The 17256-nt window shown below is 54.0% G+C and overlaps 2 protein-coding genes across 2 annotated transcripts in view; both read right to left on the bottom strand.

The window, feature by feature from the left end:
* Positions 1 to 1003: 1003 nt before the first annotated feature.
* Positions 1004 to 10315, bottom strand: PPP1R15B (protein phosphatase 1 regulatory subunit 15B). Its single transcript, XM_053997994.1, has 2 exons — positions 8739 to 10315; positions 1004 to 3488 (listed from the first exon to the last, which is right to left on the bottom strand). Exons 1-2 carry the CDS (start codon positions 10134 to 10136, stop codon positions 3267 to 3269), a joined length of 1620 nt encoding a protein of 539 aa, XP_053853969.1. The 5' UTR covers positions 10137 to 10315; the 3' UTR covers positions 1004 to 3266.
* Positions 10316 to 10884: 569 nt separating this feature from the next.
* The window catches only part of PIK3C2B (phosphatidylinositol-4-phosphate 3-kinase catalytic subunit type 2 beta), a 30361-nt gene continuing 23989 nt past the window's right edge, over positions 10885 to 17256 (bottom strand). The window contains exons 18-33 of the mRNA XM_053997993.1: positions 17130 to 17224; positions 16317 to 16497; positions 15438 to 15545; positions 15257 to 15349; positions 14413 to 14542; positions 14080 to 14216; positions 13807 to 13976; positions 13279 to 13435; positions 13059 to 13168; positions 12774 to 12975; positions 12562 to 12686; positions 12366 to 12483; positions 12087 to 12168; positions 11889 to 11995; positions 11677 to 11805; positions 10885 to 11596 (exon numbers count right to left, since the gene is read on the bottom strand). Of these exons, the coding sequence (XP_053853968.1) occupies positions 11408 to 11596; positions 11677 to 11805; positions 11889 to 11995; positions 12087 to 12168; positions 12366 to 12483; positions 12562 to 12686; positions 12774 to 12975; positions 13059 to 13168; positions 13279 to 13435; positions 13807 to 13976; positions 14080 to 14216; positions 14413 to 14542; positions 15257 to 15349; positions 15438 to 15545; positions 16317 to 16497; positions 17130 to 17224 (2133 nt within the window). The 3' untranslated portion in view covers positions 10885 to 11407. The remainder of the gene's footprint in view (positions 11597 to 11676; positions 11806 to 11888; positions 11996 to 12086; positions 12169 to 12365; positions 12484 to 12561; positions 12687 to 12773; positions 12976 to 13058; positions 13169 to 13278; positions 13436 to 13806; positions 13977 to 14079; positions 14217 to 14412; positions 14543 to 15256; positions 15350 to 15437; positions 15546 to 16316; positions 16498 to 17129; positions 17225 to 17256) is intronic.

Genomic DNA, 17256 nt, shown 5'->3' with positions numbered 1-17256 from the left:
AATAAACCTTGGATTAAACCCCACTCAGAGCCCAGGAGGCCAAGGTGGGGCTGCAATGCGGGCTCTCCCTGGAATGTGACAAAATTCCACGTTCCTTCCCAGCTCCACAAAAAAAACCTGAATTTTGGGATCAAAGCAGCAGCTCAGGGGCTCCAACAAACAAAATCCTCAATCCTGTGGAGAAGCTGCAGCTCTGGAGCAGGAATTATTCTCCTCCAAGTGCAGCCTGGTGCTGATGGGATAAAGAATTCCCAGTGGGATTCCCAGATGGAAGCTGGATGTGCTGCCAAGCCCAGGGAAGCTTTCCCTGCACCACTTCCAGCATGGAAAAATCCCAATTTTCATTTTAGAGCAGATTTTAGAGGCAGCAAATTCTTCAGATTTTAATAATCTGCTTTAAAAAAAACCCCAGAAGTTCCCCATATCCAGCTATTTTTTTTTTTTTTTCAGGAATACTGCAGGAAATTCCCTATTTTTTTTCTTTATTCCAGCAGTTTTTTATCCTGATAATCAGGAAAATCAACCCTGGGGTGTTTTAGGGATGAACAAGGGGCAAAACAAAGAGGGGAAAACATGGATTGTGCTCCAAGGTGGGAATTCTGAGTGAAGCTTTCTTTTTTAAGGAATAAACCTCCAGGAACTTGGAATTTCTTCCCAAAACTCACCCAGAATTCCAGAGATTCCCAGGGAAACGACCACAGGTGGAGCAGAACCCTGGGGGTGTCACCTCCAAAGGGAGGTGGAAACAGGATTTTCATTAAACCCCAAAAATCCTTCATCCCATTCCTTGGGAATCCCTGGAAAAATCCAGTTTATTCCTCCAGGCAATCCTAATTTTGGGATCATTTCCCAGCTCCTACCAGGAATTCCAGCTTTAGAGGAGCCCCTTGGATGGAATTCCCTGCTCTAAAAACCCACGGGAATGACAAACGCAGCTTCTCCCCACCGAGAAATCCAATCCAAAATTGGATTTTGCAGCTGTTTTTCCCAAATTTCCCCCAGGTTTATCTTGCAAATCTCTTTATTACAACGCACGGATTAGTCCTGAATAGTTTCTTATGTACAGAAATAGAATTTTTAGGTAGAAAAAACCCAACAAAGCGGCCACAAATCAAGGAAAATCCATAGAAAGCCAAATCCAATTCCCGAAATGATACAAAAATAAAAATCTGCAGATCACAGTTTTGATTTAAATCCCTCCAAGTTTTCCTTCCCACCTATTTTAAGGAATTTTTAGAGGGAAAAAAGGGAGCTCTGAGGTGTTCAGGGATGGGTTTGGTGGTAATTCCATTCCATTTCCTGCTGGAATAGCTGGAAAAAAGGAGGTTGGAGAAGTGGGGAAAAGCTCATCCATGGGAATTTTGATTAAAAAAAAAAAAATCTCATTTTTCCCAAGGTTTCAAACCCTTTGGAAGCAGCTGTTCCTTTCTTTAAATCCCATTTTTTTTTCCAAGCAGCTGTGGATTCCCAGCGCTCCCAAGGTTCTCCTGAGCACCAAAAAATCCGAGTTGTCCATAAAGAACTGAAGCAGCACAATCCCAAAATCCCAGGGATTGGGAGATGCCTGGGAAAAAACCAACTGGGAGATCCATGGAAAAATTCATGTGCTGTGTTTTCCTTGGAATGATCATAAATCCACACATTTTTCTTCTTGGAATTCCATTTTTTTTTTTTTTTTTGGTTGGTTTTTCCACCCCCTGAATTAAAAAACAGATCCAATGTGAGTAAAATCCTCAAAAATTCCAAGTGGATTTCTCAGGATTTGAAGGGGTTGATGCAAATTTTTAATTATTTTTGGAGGAAAAAAATCTGATTTTTGGGATGGCAAACAGCTGGGATTTGAATTAACACAACTCTAATTTAATTAATCCCCTAGATTTTTCTAATTCCACCACAAAAAGGGGATTTTTCAACTCAAAGTAGCCACTTCCTGCAATAAAAATAAAGGATAAATCCAAAACTTCTGGGATTTTCAAGTCAGGATAAAGCAGGAATAAATATATTTTCTTCCAAATTAAAAACCTGAAAGAATTAAGGATAAATTTAAAGCACTTTAAGGTTTTTCTTCTACAGAATGGAAATTATTCTGGCCAGCTGAACAAATAATTGAATTTATTGACCCAGCTTTGTGCAAACATTGGAATTTTTCCACTTTTATTCCCTGCTTGGGAAAATTCCCACACCAACCTCCAGCTCCAAAACCCCTTTTTTCCCTCAAAGATTTTGATTAAATAACGTCATATTTTAAATTAAGAATATAAATAAAGAGTTTTGTCCTCTCACTGAAATGTTTTTGGTGACCCCAGTGCAGACACAAAGAGTTAATACTGATTTTTGGGAAAGAAAACAGGGAATTGTTGCCTTTAAATTTCCTTAAATCCAAGAAAATTATCAGGACAAGCAGATTGGATATAAAAATTCACTTCAATCCCTCTCCCAAAGCAGAATTACAGCAAAGATTAATTAAATAATTCAGGAATTTTCCTCCCTAAATTCAAGCATCATCCACAGCCTCATTAAGCTTTAATTATTAATTGGGATGAGGAATTTCCTTGCCCTAAGAACCAAGGAATTTGTTGGGACAAGCAGCCAGAACCCTTTGGAATAATCCTGGAAAAGGGAATGATTTAAATCAATCCAACCAAAGCTTGGTTGGAATATTCAAACCTCAAAAAGGTCCAGAACCACTCAAACATTGGAATACTCCAAGCAAAAAAAAAAAAAAGTGGGGAAAAAAAATCCCTTAAAGGAAGGGATTTTTAAAAATGAGGCTTTTGGAGAAGCTGGAAAAAAAGGAGAAACACAAAAAAAAACCCCAAAAAAACAAAACAACAAACCCTCACCTGCACATCCCTCAGGGAATTTTAAATCAAAACTGCAATTCCAGGGAGTGAACCCCATAAATATTTCCTTCAAAATAGGTTTTTTTGTTTTTTTTTTTTCTCCAAAGTGCAAAAATCCAACGGAACAGTCCCCACACTTCCCAAGGTAGAGCAGGAAAAGGCATTTTTTGGGAATGGATCAAACCCCAAGCAGTCTGGTTGTGTCAAGTGCTAATTAACAGGAATGCAATTAGAGCACCCTTTGAGGGAGCTCCACGGGTTTTATCTGGATATCAAAACGAGAATTTGTTGTATATCAAAGTGGGGGAAAAAAAAAAAAGGGACCAAAAAAAATCCCATTTTTCTCTCCCCTTTTCAGCACATGCAGCTGCCACTCGTGGTTGAGATTTCATTAATTTAAGGGTCAGGCAAATTCCAGGAGTTTTAAGGTGCTAGAAGGGGGTCAGTCCTCTGGGAATGGAATTCTTGGAGCCTATGGAATACCCTCAGTCTGTGCTCTGGGCTCAGGCAGTAGCCAATGGCTTCCTCAGTCTCCTGGATGCGTTTCTGGAACCTGCATCCATCCCGAGCCATCTCCTCCCAGGGCCCCTTCCGGTCCTCCTCGCTGCTGATGTAATACTCAGTCACTTCTTCATGGAATGTCACCTGGAAAAAAAGAAAGGTTTCAATCAGGAATTCTCAGCGGTGGGGTTTTTTTTTTGGGGTTTTAAGTGGAAGTTGTTGTGTAGTGTTGGAGTTCTGGATGTTGAGAATTTTTAAACTCTCTGTGCTGAAAGGTAGAGGCCCACAAGAGAGCACTGCACTGAGCTGAGGCTGTGGGAAGGCTTCCAAAATGGATTAACAGCACTGGGATTACGGGTGTGGAGCTGGTTACGAGTGTGTAATGTCACAGCGTGGAAAACTTCGAGTCTGGGGTTTTAGAATTTAGAAATAAATATGAAGCAAGATGGAGGTTTTAGAGCAGAGGCTGGTTGTTCTTCTTCACCTTCTTCTCCCTGGGTTTGGGTGGTGTTTTGTAACTGGACAGGAAAGTCCACAGTGCAGGCTTTGAGGGATCAGTTATTGGGTTAAAAGGGAAAATAATCAAGGGGTCATTTCTTAATTGGATAGTTTAGCCTTAAAAGACCTCATAAACAAGAGACAGCTGGCCATTTTGTGCCTGGCTAATGACAGACTGCAGAACTCCCTGCCGTGAGGCTGGAACATTGGTAAGAAACAATAAACACCTGAGTCCCAATGTGAACTGTCATCTCCAGTGTGGCAGCAGCTCTCTGGCCACAGAGAGCAGGCACAGACTTCCCCAGGCATTTTCCTGGGGAAGGCTGTGAGAAGATCAGAGAAAAGAATGAGAAACAATTTCTTATCTCCACTTGTTGCACCTGCTGTTGTGCACACGTGGAATGTGCCATGGAGATTTGTGATTTCTTAACTGGACACTGGATGGTGTTTGGGTCGATTGACCAGTTAGGTCAAAGCTGGATCAGACTGGCTGGAAGGGCTACTGAGTTTCTTAATTAGTATAATATAGTATGAGATGATAAAATAAAGCAATTAATCAGCTTTCTGCAATCATGGAGTCAATGCTAATTATTACCCAGCTGTGGTGACAATTGGTGACCCTGAGTGAGGATGAACAGAATCACGAGGTTGGAAGAGACCTCGAAGATCATCAGGTCCAACCTATGCCCTGACACTCAATCAGACCACAGCACCAAGTGCCATGTCCAGGCTTTTTTTAACACATCCAGAGATGCTGATTCCACCACCTCCCTGGGAAGACAATTCCAGTACTTTATTATTCTTTTGGTGAAAATTTTTTCTTAATATCCAACCTGTACCTCCCCTGACGCAGCTGGAGGCTGTGTCCTCTGGTTCTGTCAGTGCTGCCCGGTGGAAGAGACCGACCCCACCTGTCTGCACCTCCCTTCAGGGAGCTGTGGGAGAGCAACGAGGGTCACCTCTGAGCCTCCTCTTCTCCAGGCTGAGCACCCCCCAGCTCCTTCCAATGTTCCTCACAGGGTTTGTGCTCCAAGCCCCTCACCAGCCTCGTTGCCTCCTCTGGATGCTCTCAAGCATCTCAGCGTCCTTCCCAAACTGAGGGGCCAGAAGTGGGCACAGTAACTGGGCTCACTGCTTTGATTTTTGATGACACCTCTGAAGCGTGTCCCGAACATTGGGCCTGCCACTCTGCCCCCCCTGGGAGGGCACGGACACGCTGGGGTGACCATCACTGACCATCACTGACCACTCCTGACCCCAGCCCTGTGTCCGGCACCAGCTGGAGACCACGTGGATCTCCCTGGCAGAGGAACTCGGGCTGACCTCCAGCCTTCCCTGCGAGAGGGACCGGGCACCTCCTGCCCTCCTGGAGAGGTGACCGCCATCGGTCTCCAGGGGTGACACAGTAAAATTTCTGGCTCAGGGAAGAAATGATGATGTCTGCTCCAGATCAGAAGGCTGAAGGATCTGCTTTATTAAAACTATGCTATATTACATTAATATACTACTTAAAGTTGTTCTTTTAGTCCTTGGCAAAGCATCCTTAAAAGGAACCCCATGAGCAGTTCCAGTCCACGCACAGGCACAGTGGTGACAGCACTGTGACATGGAAAGGGGGGTGGCACAATGGCAGATTTTCTCCAGGCGGTGCCATGTGTGACATGGAAATACAGGAAGTTGCAATTGTGTTTCCTGGAGGTCTATGGTACGAGAGACTCCTCTCTCCCTTAATGAACTAAGAATTAATTATCTAAAGAGTGGTAACTTAATCAGGAATCCAGGGTTGTGTCTCAGTGTGTTTTGTTGGAATTTGGGTGGGGGGAGGAGGAATGTTTTAGAAGGCTTTCCTCCTGCATTCTGTGTATTCCTTTCATTGTAGTTGTAAAGTAATAATTTTTTTTCCCTTTATCTTTCAGCTCAAGCCTACTCTACTCTGTTCCTAATCACATCTCACAACATTCATGTAAAAAAAAGTACATTTTCATGAGAGCACTAACATTACACCAGCGTCAAACCATAACATGTACTACTCTACACACTTACTCCTTACTTACCTAACCAATTAACTACAAACTCGTGACTCTGCTGAGAGCCTGGGATCATGGAAGTTGTCCCTGCCCATGCAATGGGATGGGATTTAAGGTCCCTTCAACCCAAAGCAGTCTGGAATTCCCTAAATCCAGGATCTGCTCCCTAATCCTGCCCAAAATATTTCACTTTTAGCTTTAAACCCACCCAGTGCTGACTTGCCTGGCCCAAAATACTCCTGAGTTACTCCAGGCTGCCCCAGAGGGCTCTGTGAGATCATTCCAGGGGTTGTAACCTCAACATTCCAGGCTGGGAATGTGCTCTGGGAAAAGGGTTGGGATTGTGGGATCCCTACTGGGACTGTGGGATTGTGGGATCCCTACTGGGACTGTGGGACAGCTGCTGGGATTGTGGGATCCCTGCTGCTGGAACTGTGGGATCATTCCTGGACTATGGGATCCCTACTGGAACTGTGGGATCATTCCTGGACTATGGGATCCCTACTGGAACTGTGGGATCACTCCTGGACTATGAGATCCCTACTGGAACTGTGGGATCATTCCTGGACTACAGGATCCCTACTGGAACTGTGGGATCATTCCTGGACTATGGGATCCCTACTGGAACTGTGGGATCATTCCTGGACTATGGGATCCCTACTGGAACTGTGAGATCCCTGCTGCTGGCACTGTGGGATCACTGAGGACTATGTAACAACCCCCCCCCCCCCCCCAAAAAAAAACCCACCCAGAAGGGTTTTGTTGAGTCAAGAGCCCCGTGAGTCACCACGGGGACAGATAAGGAACAGGGAACACTCATCCCAACGTGACCGGAACAATCGGTCCTGGAATTCCAGGGGTGGGGTTCATGTAATGAAATTAAAAATATACACACAAAAACTGTCACAATCCCTCCTGGAATTCCAGGGGGTGGAGTTCATGTAATGAAATTAAATATATACACACAAAAACTGTCACAATCCCTCCTGGAATTCCAGGGGGTGGAGTTCATGTAAGAAAATTAAAAATATACACACCAAACTGTCATTTTAAACTCTTTCTAGCAGCTATTCAGCTATTTTAAGTAAACAAAGGAATTTATAGGCTCGAGATCTGCACTTGGCAGTGTTTAGATTAAGATTATGGTATGGGTTTAAGTCTGAGTTAAACCCAGCTTATTTTAGGCTCCTGCTGGACTATTTGTGCCTTTGCATTCAGCTATAAAAAGGCACAAAGTGAGCTGTCAGCACCTCTAAAATCAGGATTGATTCCTCAAAACAAACTCTGCTACAGGACAAATATTCCTGGAAGCAGGAAAAAAATATGGAAACGCACAAAAAAAAATGTGCTGCTCCATTCCTAGGATTTATTAGCACAACGAGGAGGGTGTTTGTGCAGCAGGGAGCTTCCAACCTTCCCAGAAAACAGGAAAATCTGGAATTCCACAAGGGTTTGGGTCATCCCATTCCATGAGGGACATTCCCAAGGATAGGATGAAAAGCTGACTCCAAAAATCAGCAGTTGAGGATCCAGAAATTCCCTGATCCCAAAAAAATCTGTGGGAGCAGGGCCAGCAGGTGCCACGTGCCCTCACACCTGAGCTGAGCCCGAAGTGCAGCCAAACCCTCCCAGCTTTTATGGCTTTAGGAGCAAAACACTGCAGGATTCCAGCGGGGAGCTGGCTGGATAATCCCAAAACTTCCCGGGAATGCCTCAGGAATGTGCCTGGCCTCTGCAGCACCTGCTTTAGGAGCTGTTACATCAGCCCGTCCACACCTTGCAGCCTTTTTACATCAGTCGGAGCCACAACTCCCGAGGCTGTGACGTCATTTGGGATATTGCAGCCAGCTCATCCCTTCTTTCACCACAGCTCCGACAGCACCTGAGCCAAAAATTCCTGCTGGAATCGCAGCCCTGCCACTTGGGAGTGCTCTAAATTAATTATTAATCGAAATTAAGGGAGAAAATAAATATACCTGCTGTAAAAATACGAAAGAATTGTAAATATTTGTTATTTGCATGATTTGTTCCACCACTGGATTGCTCAGGGATTTGGTATTCAAGTCATTCCTCATCCAGATGTTTGAGGTATCCACCTTGAACATCTGCAGCACTACAAAATTTAGGATAAATTCCTGTTTATCTGCAACCCTGCACAGGTGTTGTTGTTATTATTATTGCTCAAATTGTTTAAAAAATATTTTAAATTATTATTATTTAAAAAAAGCAAATTAATCTGTTTGGGCTCAAAAGACCAGTTTTTGATTACATCCCTCCTATAAATAACTACCCCATAAATAACTACCCCATAGTTATAATATAAATATTATATTCATAAATAACATAATTTAATGTTATAACATTTAATAATATTTTAAACAGAAATGGGAATATTGGAATGATTTATATGGGAATCTCAGTTTAATCCAGAACACTCAACAAGCCCACCTGAGTCATAAAATCCTAAAAATTCTTTCGGTTTCAGGTCCTAAGTAACTTCCTTTTAAGTGGGGCTTTTCAGGGAAACTCCTCACAGGTCTGAAATTTCTCAGCGAAAAAAATTTCCACTCCAGCCCTGGAGTTTCTCTGACGTCGAAACCACAAGAGGAAATAGAACAGAAATTACAGCTCAAAACGGAAAGCGAACTTGGACTCTAGAGAAAAAATTCTCTGCCCCGCTTGTCAGCGAGTCTCAGAATTTCCCATCACGTGCCAAGGATGAGGTGCAGCATTCCAGGGAAATGATCAGCACATGTGGAAGCACGATCTGGAACGCTGACCTCACCCCCACTTGGCGCAGTGTGCGGTTTGTTTTTGGTTTTTTTTTTTAACAATCTCAAAACACAAAAAATATTAATAAAATCTGTACCTTTTTCCTCTTGGAACTCGCAGTTTTCTCCCTGCGCTGCCCCAGTTCAGTGCTCCCGCAGTTGTGTTTTTCCAGCTGTACCCTGCACACGGAGAAATGCTCAGAGGTGACAGAACTCGCCCTCTCTGCCCCAGGGAAACCCGGCGTCCCTTTTTTCTCCGCTGTCTGAAAGGCCGCCGTGAAATTCAAAGGGTTATAGGGATCGTCCGAGCTACAGAACGAGTTCCAAAGTTTCAAGTTTTCCGCCTCATCCACGCTCTCACAGTCCCACTCGTCCTCCTCGGAACTCGGAGAGCCCTCGGAGGACTCTGCCCACGAGTCTTCCTCCTCCTCCTCCTCCTCCTCTTCCATGTCCGACATCCCCTTTCCCGGCTCGCTGGAAGACGTCTGGATGGTGGCTGTGAAGTTCTGAGGGTCGTAGGGATCCAAGCTGTAGAAGGAATTCCATAGAAGAAGCCTCTCCCCGTCCTGGCTGCCGGCGTCTGAGTCCGAGGGCAGCTCTTCGCTGTCAAACCCGTCATCATCTTCATCATCATCATCATCCCAGTCTTCCTCATCCTCACTCTCCTCCCCACTGGATACTCCCCCGATGATATAATCAATTAATTTATTCGCGCAGGCAGGTCTGGTGGAAATTGGGAAGTCTCGCTCCGTTCCCGAGTCCTCACGTTCCTCTTCAGCCAAGGCTTCCCCCTCCTCAGCCGCATCCCGGAGCCGCTCCTGCTCCACGGGGACACCTCCAGGCTGTCTCCCCGCATCCCCGGGCTGCTCGAAATCCCCGCTATTGCCGCGCTGCTCCCCAGTTTCCCTGCAGACACCCCTGTGCTGCTGCTGCTGCTCCTCCTCCAGGCTGTGGTAGCCGTGGTCGGGCTCGGGCACGGGCAGCTGCCAGCGCTGGAGGAACGCCAGGCGCTTGCTGCGCAGGAATTCAACCTCGGGCAAGCCCTCGGCTCGCAGGGGCTGCGGCAGGTGGCTCTTGCCCTGCTCCAAGCCCAGCACGTACCAATCCACGGGAAGGGCGCCCAGGCTGCTCCGCACCAGCCCCGCTCCCCACAGCCCCGCCGGGGGCTCCGGGCCGCCCTCCGGCCGCTTCTCCGGGGGCTCCTCCTCGGTCCAGTCCAGCGAGGTGTCCTTGGGCAGCAGCACCAGCGGCGGCGGTGCCTTGGCGGGGCAGAGCGCGGAGCTCAGCGCGGCGCCGGGCAGCAGCCGCTGCAGGAGGGCGGGCAGCGGCGACAGCAGCTGCGACATCGCGCGCAGCCACGAGAAGGGCGGGCTCGCCGGGGACGAGCCGCCGGCGGGCGCCGCGCTGGGCCCCGCCAGCTTCGGCCAGGCCGCGGCCAGGCCCAGTCGGGCCCATCCCAAGCCGGGGCCGGCGCGTTCGCGACCGCTGTGCTCCATGAGGGCGTTCAGCGCTGCCAGCGGTGCGGAGGGGTGTGTGGAGCGGCGCTCCGTGGCGGGGCGGTGAGTCTGAAGGCTCGGCGGGCGGCGGACAGCTCCGGTTCGGGTTTCGACTCCATCCTGAGGCAGCTCCAGCACAAAATGGCGGCGCCGCCGCCTCAGCGCCTTCCGCCCCCAGAGGGAGGGGCGGGGCGGCACCTTCTCTGCCACGCCCACTCGCCGTCACCACCTCCCATTGGGCGGTGTCGGCGCTGCCACGCCCACTCCCCGTGTGGCCACGCCCCGCGGGGATTGCATCAGCCGGCGCGCGGCGCGCGGCAGCGCCCCCTGGCGGCGCGCGGGGAGCGCGGGGACCCCGAGCCCACCCGGGGCTGGTCACGGGACGCTTTGGGGACACTTTGGGGACACTTTGGGGACACTCTGGGGACACTTTGTCAGCCCCAGGGACAGCGCGGGGTGTGGGGCGCACTGGGACAGGAGCTGGAGGATGCTGAGGGTTGAGGGAGGCAGACCCCAGGCCCCCAGGGCTCCGCGTTCTGGAGGGTGCGGTGGGCAGATGTGCGGACGTGCGGGCAGATGTGTGCCCAGATGTGCGGGCAGAGGGGCAGATGTGCCGCCCCGTGCCTTTCATCCCCTTTTTTTGATCCCGTTCCCGTGTTCCAGGCACGAGGGTCCCGACACCGGAGGGTCCCAACTCGCCCACCCTCGAGAAGCCAGACCAACCCCCCGCGCCCCAACTGCCACCAGATCCAATATTTAAAACTTTTAATATAAAGGTTAAAGTTAATTATTCTCGATCCTGAGAAACATTTCGTCCGTTTACGGAGCTGTCGCTGTAAACAAAGCACCACAGGCACCAAGCCCGCACCCGGGGCCGGGTGGCAGGCGGGGAAGGACACAGATGTCCCCAGGGCACGGGGACAGCAAAGGTGGCCGGCAGCCACACGGGACGGGCAACTCGCCACGCCGCTCTCCTTTGGGAGCGAATTCCCCGCGGTGGGAATTGCCCGGTTCCTGGGACTGGGGGGGGGGGGGGTCCACACACCCCCCAACCCCCCCTGTGCCACCTCCCCCTCCCCTCCGCCCCGGTGCTCACGCTACTCGTTATTAAAAAAAAATTAAAATACGGATATCCCAAAGGAAGAAATAACCCCCGAACCGCCCCGCGCCCCGCCCTCCCCGCGTTGCTCCCTTGACACAAGGTAAACTTAAAAAAGAAGCCACCTGGGCAGCGCCCTTTTGGGGACACCCCCGGGGGTCCCGGCAGGGACTCAGAGGGTGCCGTGGCCGCGGGAGCCCAGGGCGAACCAGCCCATCTTCTCCTGGGCCAGGTCCAGGTCGCGGAGGCGAATTCCAACCTCCCCCAGCAGGATGTTCTCCCAAAATCCCTCCTCGCTCAGCACGCTCAGCCGCAGCTCCCGCTGCTCCAGGTCCCCCCGGGGGATCCCGTCGTACACCAGCTGTGGGACACAACGGGGACAAACCCTCAGCCACGGCCACCCGTGGGGACGCGCCCCAAATCCATCCCGGTCCCTCCTACCATCTCGTTGTAGGTGGGGTTGCAGGTTTTTCGGGCCACTTTGGTTTTCCTCTTGGTGGTTTTTTGGGGGTCGGGCAGCAGGTAGGTCTTGACGTAAGGGTCGGGGTCGTTGCCGTCCTGCAGGGGTGGCTGTGGGGCAGAGTGGGGACACGCCGTGAGCGCGGGGAGGGGACAGCCCCCCAGCCCCGCTCCCGTGGGTGCCGTGGTCCTACCAGCCCTCGGATGTGCATCACCATGATGAAGAGCTTGTTGTTCTTGTAGGAGATGGAGAGCTTCACCTCCCCGCCGACCTTGCCCAGGGATCGAGCCCACGTGGCGTCTGGAGAGGGGGACAGGAGGGATGGGACACCCCTGATGTCACCCCCTGCCGTCACCCCCCAAAATCACCCCCAAACCCACCCCTTCCCCACCTGCCGGCTTCGGGGTTGGGTTGGTTCCAGCCGCCTTCTCATCCCGGGGCAGGGGGTGGAAGAAGGTGTAGATGAGGTCACACTGCAGGGTCAGGAGGTGACATTAGTGGTGACAGCGGTGACAGCATCCCCGCCGTTCAAAACCGGGGCACGCGCCGATGCTCCACATGGGGCACACGCCGATGCTCTACGAGCTGCGTTGTCCCCAAGCATTCCCCACCTCCCTGGTGGCCCTGGCACTGTCCCCACCTCCCCGCGGCCCCCACCCCGTGTCCCCACCTCTGCCACCTCGGGGGCGGCGTGGATCAGGTGCCAGATGTAGCCGTTGAGCTCCTCCTTGCGCCGCTCGGCCACCGCCTCGCCCCGCGAGCGCCCGATGACGAACCTGCTGGGGAAGCTGCGGGGACGGACACTCAGGAGGGTCCCGGGGGGGTTTTGGGGAGTCCCTGGAGGTCCTGAGGGGCTCCAGGGGTACCTGGGCAGCAGCGAGGAGGGGAAGAGGAGGCGCAGTTTGTTGTGCAGCTCCTGGAACTCCTCGAAGGTGCGCTGCACGAAGGTGACCTCGCCCGGGTTGTCCCTCTGCACCTTCACCACGTAGGTCTGCAGAGAGGCGGGGACGTGACGTGGGATGGGGACCCGGGGCGCCCCAAGCCCAGCCTGGGCCCGTCCCCAGCTGTCCCCACTCACGTAGCCCTTGCTGGGGTTGAAGACCCTCTCGTGGCGGCAGAGGAAGACGTCGCGGATCCGGCCGGACGTTTTGAGGGTGTGCGTGCGGGGCGCGAAGGACAGCGTGGGCCGGGCGTCCGAGCCCGTGAACTTCATCTGCGCCAGGTTGTGGATGAAGAAGTTGAGCTTGGTGGCCACGCTGCCCAGGCTGGACTCGATCAACCTGCAACGAGGCCACCGCGTGCTCAGTGCCACCATCCGAGGGACCCTCCAGCCGCTGCTGTGTCACCCGCCCGTGTCCCCTACCTGGTGAAGTAGGTGGTGGCATCGGCATCGGAGTCCTGCGGCCTCAGCGCGTCGTAGACGTACTTGAGGTCCTCCAGGTCGGAGAGCTCGGGGATGCCACAGGACAGCATCTGGCAGGGAGGGCAGGGATGAGGACAGCGATGGGGACAGCGGTGGGGACGGGGGACAAAGGGACCCCCGTGCCACGCTGAGGGGAATTTTGCGGCCCCTCGGCTCTCACCAGCCCCAGCAGGTTGAGGAAGAGGTGGGTGTGCTTGCGGATCAGGTTGTAGGCCTGGCAGCACAGGTCCACGAAGTCGTGGAAGCGGCTGGAGGGCTTGTCCCCGCCGTTGATGACGTACGCCATGTCCGAGGTGAAGACGAACGGCGCCCGGTCCCTGCGCCGGGGGACAGGAGGGACAAAGTGACCAGGGGTGGGGGGCGGGACGAGGAGAGGGAGAGGTCACCCACTGCCAGGACAAGGAGAGAAGGACCTCACCTCCCACCAGGACAAGGAGAGGGAAAGGTCAACTCATCACCAAGATGAGGAGAGTGGGAGGTCACTGCCCACCAGGATAAAGAGAGGGAGAGGTCACTGCCCACCAGGACAAGGAGAAGGAGAGGTCACTTTGGCCACCACTGGGATGACAGGGAGAGGTCACCCACCACCAGGGCATGAAGAAGGAGAGGTCACCCACCACCAGGACAAGGACAGGGAGCTTCCCCCTCGGCAGGGATGAGGGTGGGAGGTCCCAGGGGCCTCTGTCACCTCTTGATGTTGCCGAACATCTGGGCGTGGCCCAGGAACCTGCCGAAATCGATGTGGAACATGTGGCCCGTGGTCTTGAGCATGATGTTGTCGTTGTGCCTGTCGCAGATGCCCAGCACGTAGGTGGCCACGCAGCAGCCGGCGCAGGAGTAGATGAAGTTTTCCACGGCCTGCGAGGAAGGAGGGAAGGACAAGGAGAAAGGATGGATACGATGGGAAGCAAGGGGCTGGTCCCTGGAATGGGGGACACGAGGAGCAGGGATTCTTCCTCACCTTCTCATACTCGTCCTCCTCGGGGTTGTGTTTCTGCAGCCAGTCCGCCAGCGGCCGGTCCTTGAAGGAGCCGGTCACGCCGTGCTCCACCTGGATTTTCCGCAGGGTCTCGGCGTTGGGGATCATCTCCACCATGCCTGGAAGGTGGGAGAGCAGGGTGAGACCCTTCCAACCCCAAGAACCACGACCCCGACGCCCTTTGTCACCAACCCAACCACTCCCCACTGCGTGACAGGGATGGGCTGGTGGGATCAGACCCCAGGATGTCCTGGGCCACCCCCAGCCCCAACCCGGAGCCCAGTGACCCCTGGGGACACCCAAACTCTGTCTCACCTCGCCCGCGGCCGGTGGAGAAGCAGCGGAAGATGACCATGCGCATGTCCAGCCCCTCCTGCACCCAGATCTTGTTCATGATGCGGATCATCTGCAGCGTCAGCATGTCCTGCCGCAGGTCATCGCCGCACTGCCGGGGCAAGAGCCACCAGAGCCATCAGAGCCAGGGGAGAACCATCAGAGCCACCAGAGCCATCAGGGCCATGGGAGAACCATCAGAGCCACCCGAGCCATCAGGGCCATGGGAGAACCATCAGAGCCACCAGAGCCATCAGAGCCAGGGGAGAACCATCAGAGCCACCAGAGCCATCGGAGCCAGGGGAGAACCATCAGAGCCACCAGAGCCATCAGGGCCATGGGAGAACCATCAGAACCACCAGAGCCATCAGGGCCAGGGGAGAACCATCAGGGCCACCAGAGCCATCAGAGCCAGGGGAGAACCATCAGAGCCACCAGGGCCATCAAAGCCACCAAAGCCACCATCAGAACCACCACAGCCATCAGAGCCGGGGGGAGCCACCAGAGCCATCAGAGCCAGGGGAGAACCATCAGAGAGCCAGGGGAGAACCACCAGAACCAACAGAGCCATCAAAGCCACCAAAGCCACCATCAGAAGCACCACAGCCATCAGAGCCAGGGAGGAGCCACCAGAGCCATCAGAGCCATGGGAGAACCATCAGGGCCACCAGAGCCATCAAAGCCACCAAAGCCACCATCAGAACCACCACAGCCATCAGAGCCAGGGAGGAGCTACCCGAGCCATCAGAGCCCTCAGAGCCCAGAGCAGGGGGATTCTCGGAGGGCTGTGCCAGGATTTGGGCATTTCCAAAGGCGCCAGGCTCACCTTGAAGATGACGCGGATGTTCTCCCCGAGCGGATCCACGTTCTGGAAGGAGAGCTTCAGCGGGACGGCGTTGGAGTTGAAGTAGGAGCAGTCCTGCCGAGGGAAGGAGGGAGGGGTGGGCGGTCAGGGCGAGCCGGGAGCGGGCAGAGGAGCCCCCCGAGCCCCCTGGGCTGGCACTCACCCGGGGCACGATGCCCTTGACCAGCAGGCTGGGGCTGAGCGGCAGCCGGCACGAGCCGTGAGCCTTGAAGAACTGCGCCACGTCCTCCAGCCCCTCGCGCAGGATGGCCTGCGGGGCGGGAATGGGGTGGGATCCACGGGAATGGGGTGGGATCCATGGGAATGGGGTGGGATCCATGGGAACGGGGTGGGATCCATGGGAACGGGATGGCATGGGATCCATGGGAATGGAATGGGATCCATGGGAATGGCATGGGATCCATGGGAATTGCATGGGATCCACAGGAATGGGGTGGGATCCACAGGAATGGGGTGGGATCCATGGGAATGGGATGGGATCCATGGGAACGGGATGGCATGGGATCCATGGGAATGGCATGGCATGGGATCCATGGGAATGGCATGGGATCCATGGAAATGGCATGGGAGCCACAGGAATGGGGTGGGATCCACGGGAATGGGGTGGGATCCGTGGGAATGGGATGGGATCCATGGGAATGGGATGGGATCCACAGGAATGAGGTGGAATCCACAGGAATGGGGTGGGATCCACAGGAATGGGGTGGGATCCATGGAAATGGGATGGGATCCACAGGAATGGGGTGGGATCCACAGGAATGGGGTGGGATCCGTGGGAATGGGGTGGCATGGACAAGGAACAGGTGACCATGGGATAGAAATGGGATAGAGAGGGGTGGGCATGAGAAGGGGTTAGCATGGGATGGAGTATGCATGGAATATAGCAGGCAAACCCAGGGTGGACGTGGGACAGGGCAGGAACGCGATGGGACGAGGTGGGCACGGGATAGGAGGGCCGAGTGTGGCGCAGGGGGCTGGCACCCAGCACCCCCTGCACCCCTCCCAGCACCCCGGCACCCACCTGGCGGGCGGATGGGGCGGCGTCCCGGACCTGCTGTGCCAGCCTGGCCAGCGTGCTGACCAACAGGCACTGCCGGTCAAACTCCTCGCGCAGCCCCTTCCCGCAGCAGCACAGCAGCGCTGCCAGCAGGTACTGGTACCGGATGCTGAACTGGGAGTCCTTGAGGCCATCCTTCAGCAGCCTGCTGGGGACACGCAGGGTCAGGCCAGCCTCAGGGTGGCCCTCGGCTTAGGGACACGCGGGGTCAGGCCAGGCTCAGGGTGGCCCTCGGCTTGGGGACACGCGGGGTCAGGCCAGCCTCAGGGTGGCCCTCGGCTTGGGGACATACAGGGTCAGGCCAGCCTCAGGGTGGCCCTCGGCTTGGGGACACGCGGGGTCAGGCCAGCCTCAGGGTGGCCCTCGGCTTGGGGACACATGGGGTCAGGCCAGCCTCAGGGTGGCCCTCGGCTTGGGGACACGCGGGGTCAGGCCAGGTTCAAGGTTCTGCCCAGCCTGGGGACATGCAGGGTCAGGCCAGGCTCAGGGTCCCCCCATAGCTTGGGGACACACAGGGTCAGGCCCGGCTCAGGGTGGCCCTCGGCTTGGGGACACATGGGGTCAGGCCAGCTTCAGGGTGCCCCCATAGACTGGGGACATGGAGGGTCAGGCTAGGCTCAGGGTCCCCTCTGGTTTGGGGACATGCGGGGTCAGGCCAACCTCAGGGTGCCCCCTGTCTTGGGGGACCCAGCCTCAGGGTCCCCTCTGGTTTGGGGACACGCGGGGTCAGGCCAGGCTCAGGGTGCCCCCGCCGCTCCCAGAGCCCCCCAAACCCACCAGAAGAAGTAGTGGGTGATCTTCAGGTCACAAATCGCCCTCTTCATGAGGAAGCGCACCAGGGGGCTGTCCAGGTAGCACTCGTACTTCAGGGCCTGCACAGGGGACGGTGTCACAGGGGCGCGGT

This window comes from Vidua macroura, chromosome 24 (assembly GCF_024509145.1).
Source record: "Vidua macroura isolate BioBank_ID:100142 chromosome 24, ASM2450914v1, whole genome shotgun sequence".
NCBI classification, from domain to species: domain Eukaryota; kingdom Metazoa; phylum Chordata; class Aves; order Passeriformes; family Viduidae; genus Vidua; species Vidua macroura.
This window is presented reverse-complemented; position numbering and strand designations above follow the sequence as displayed.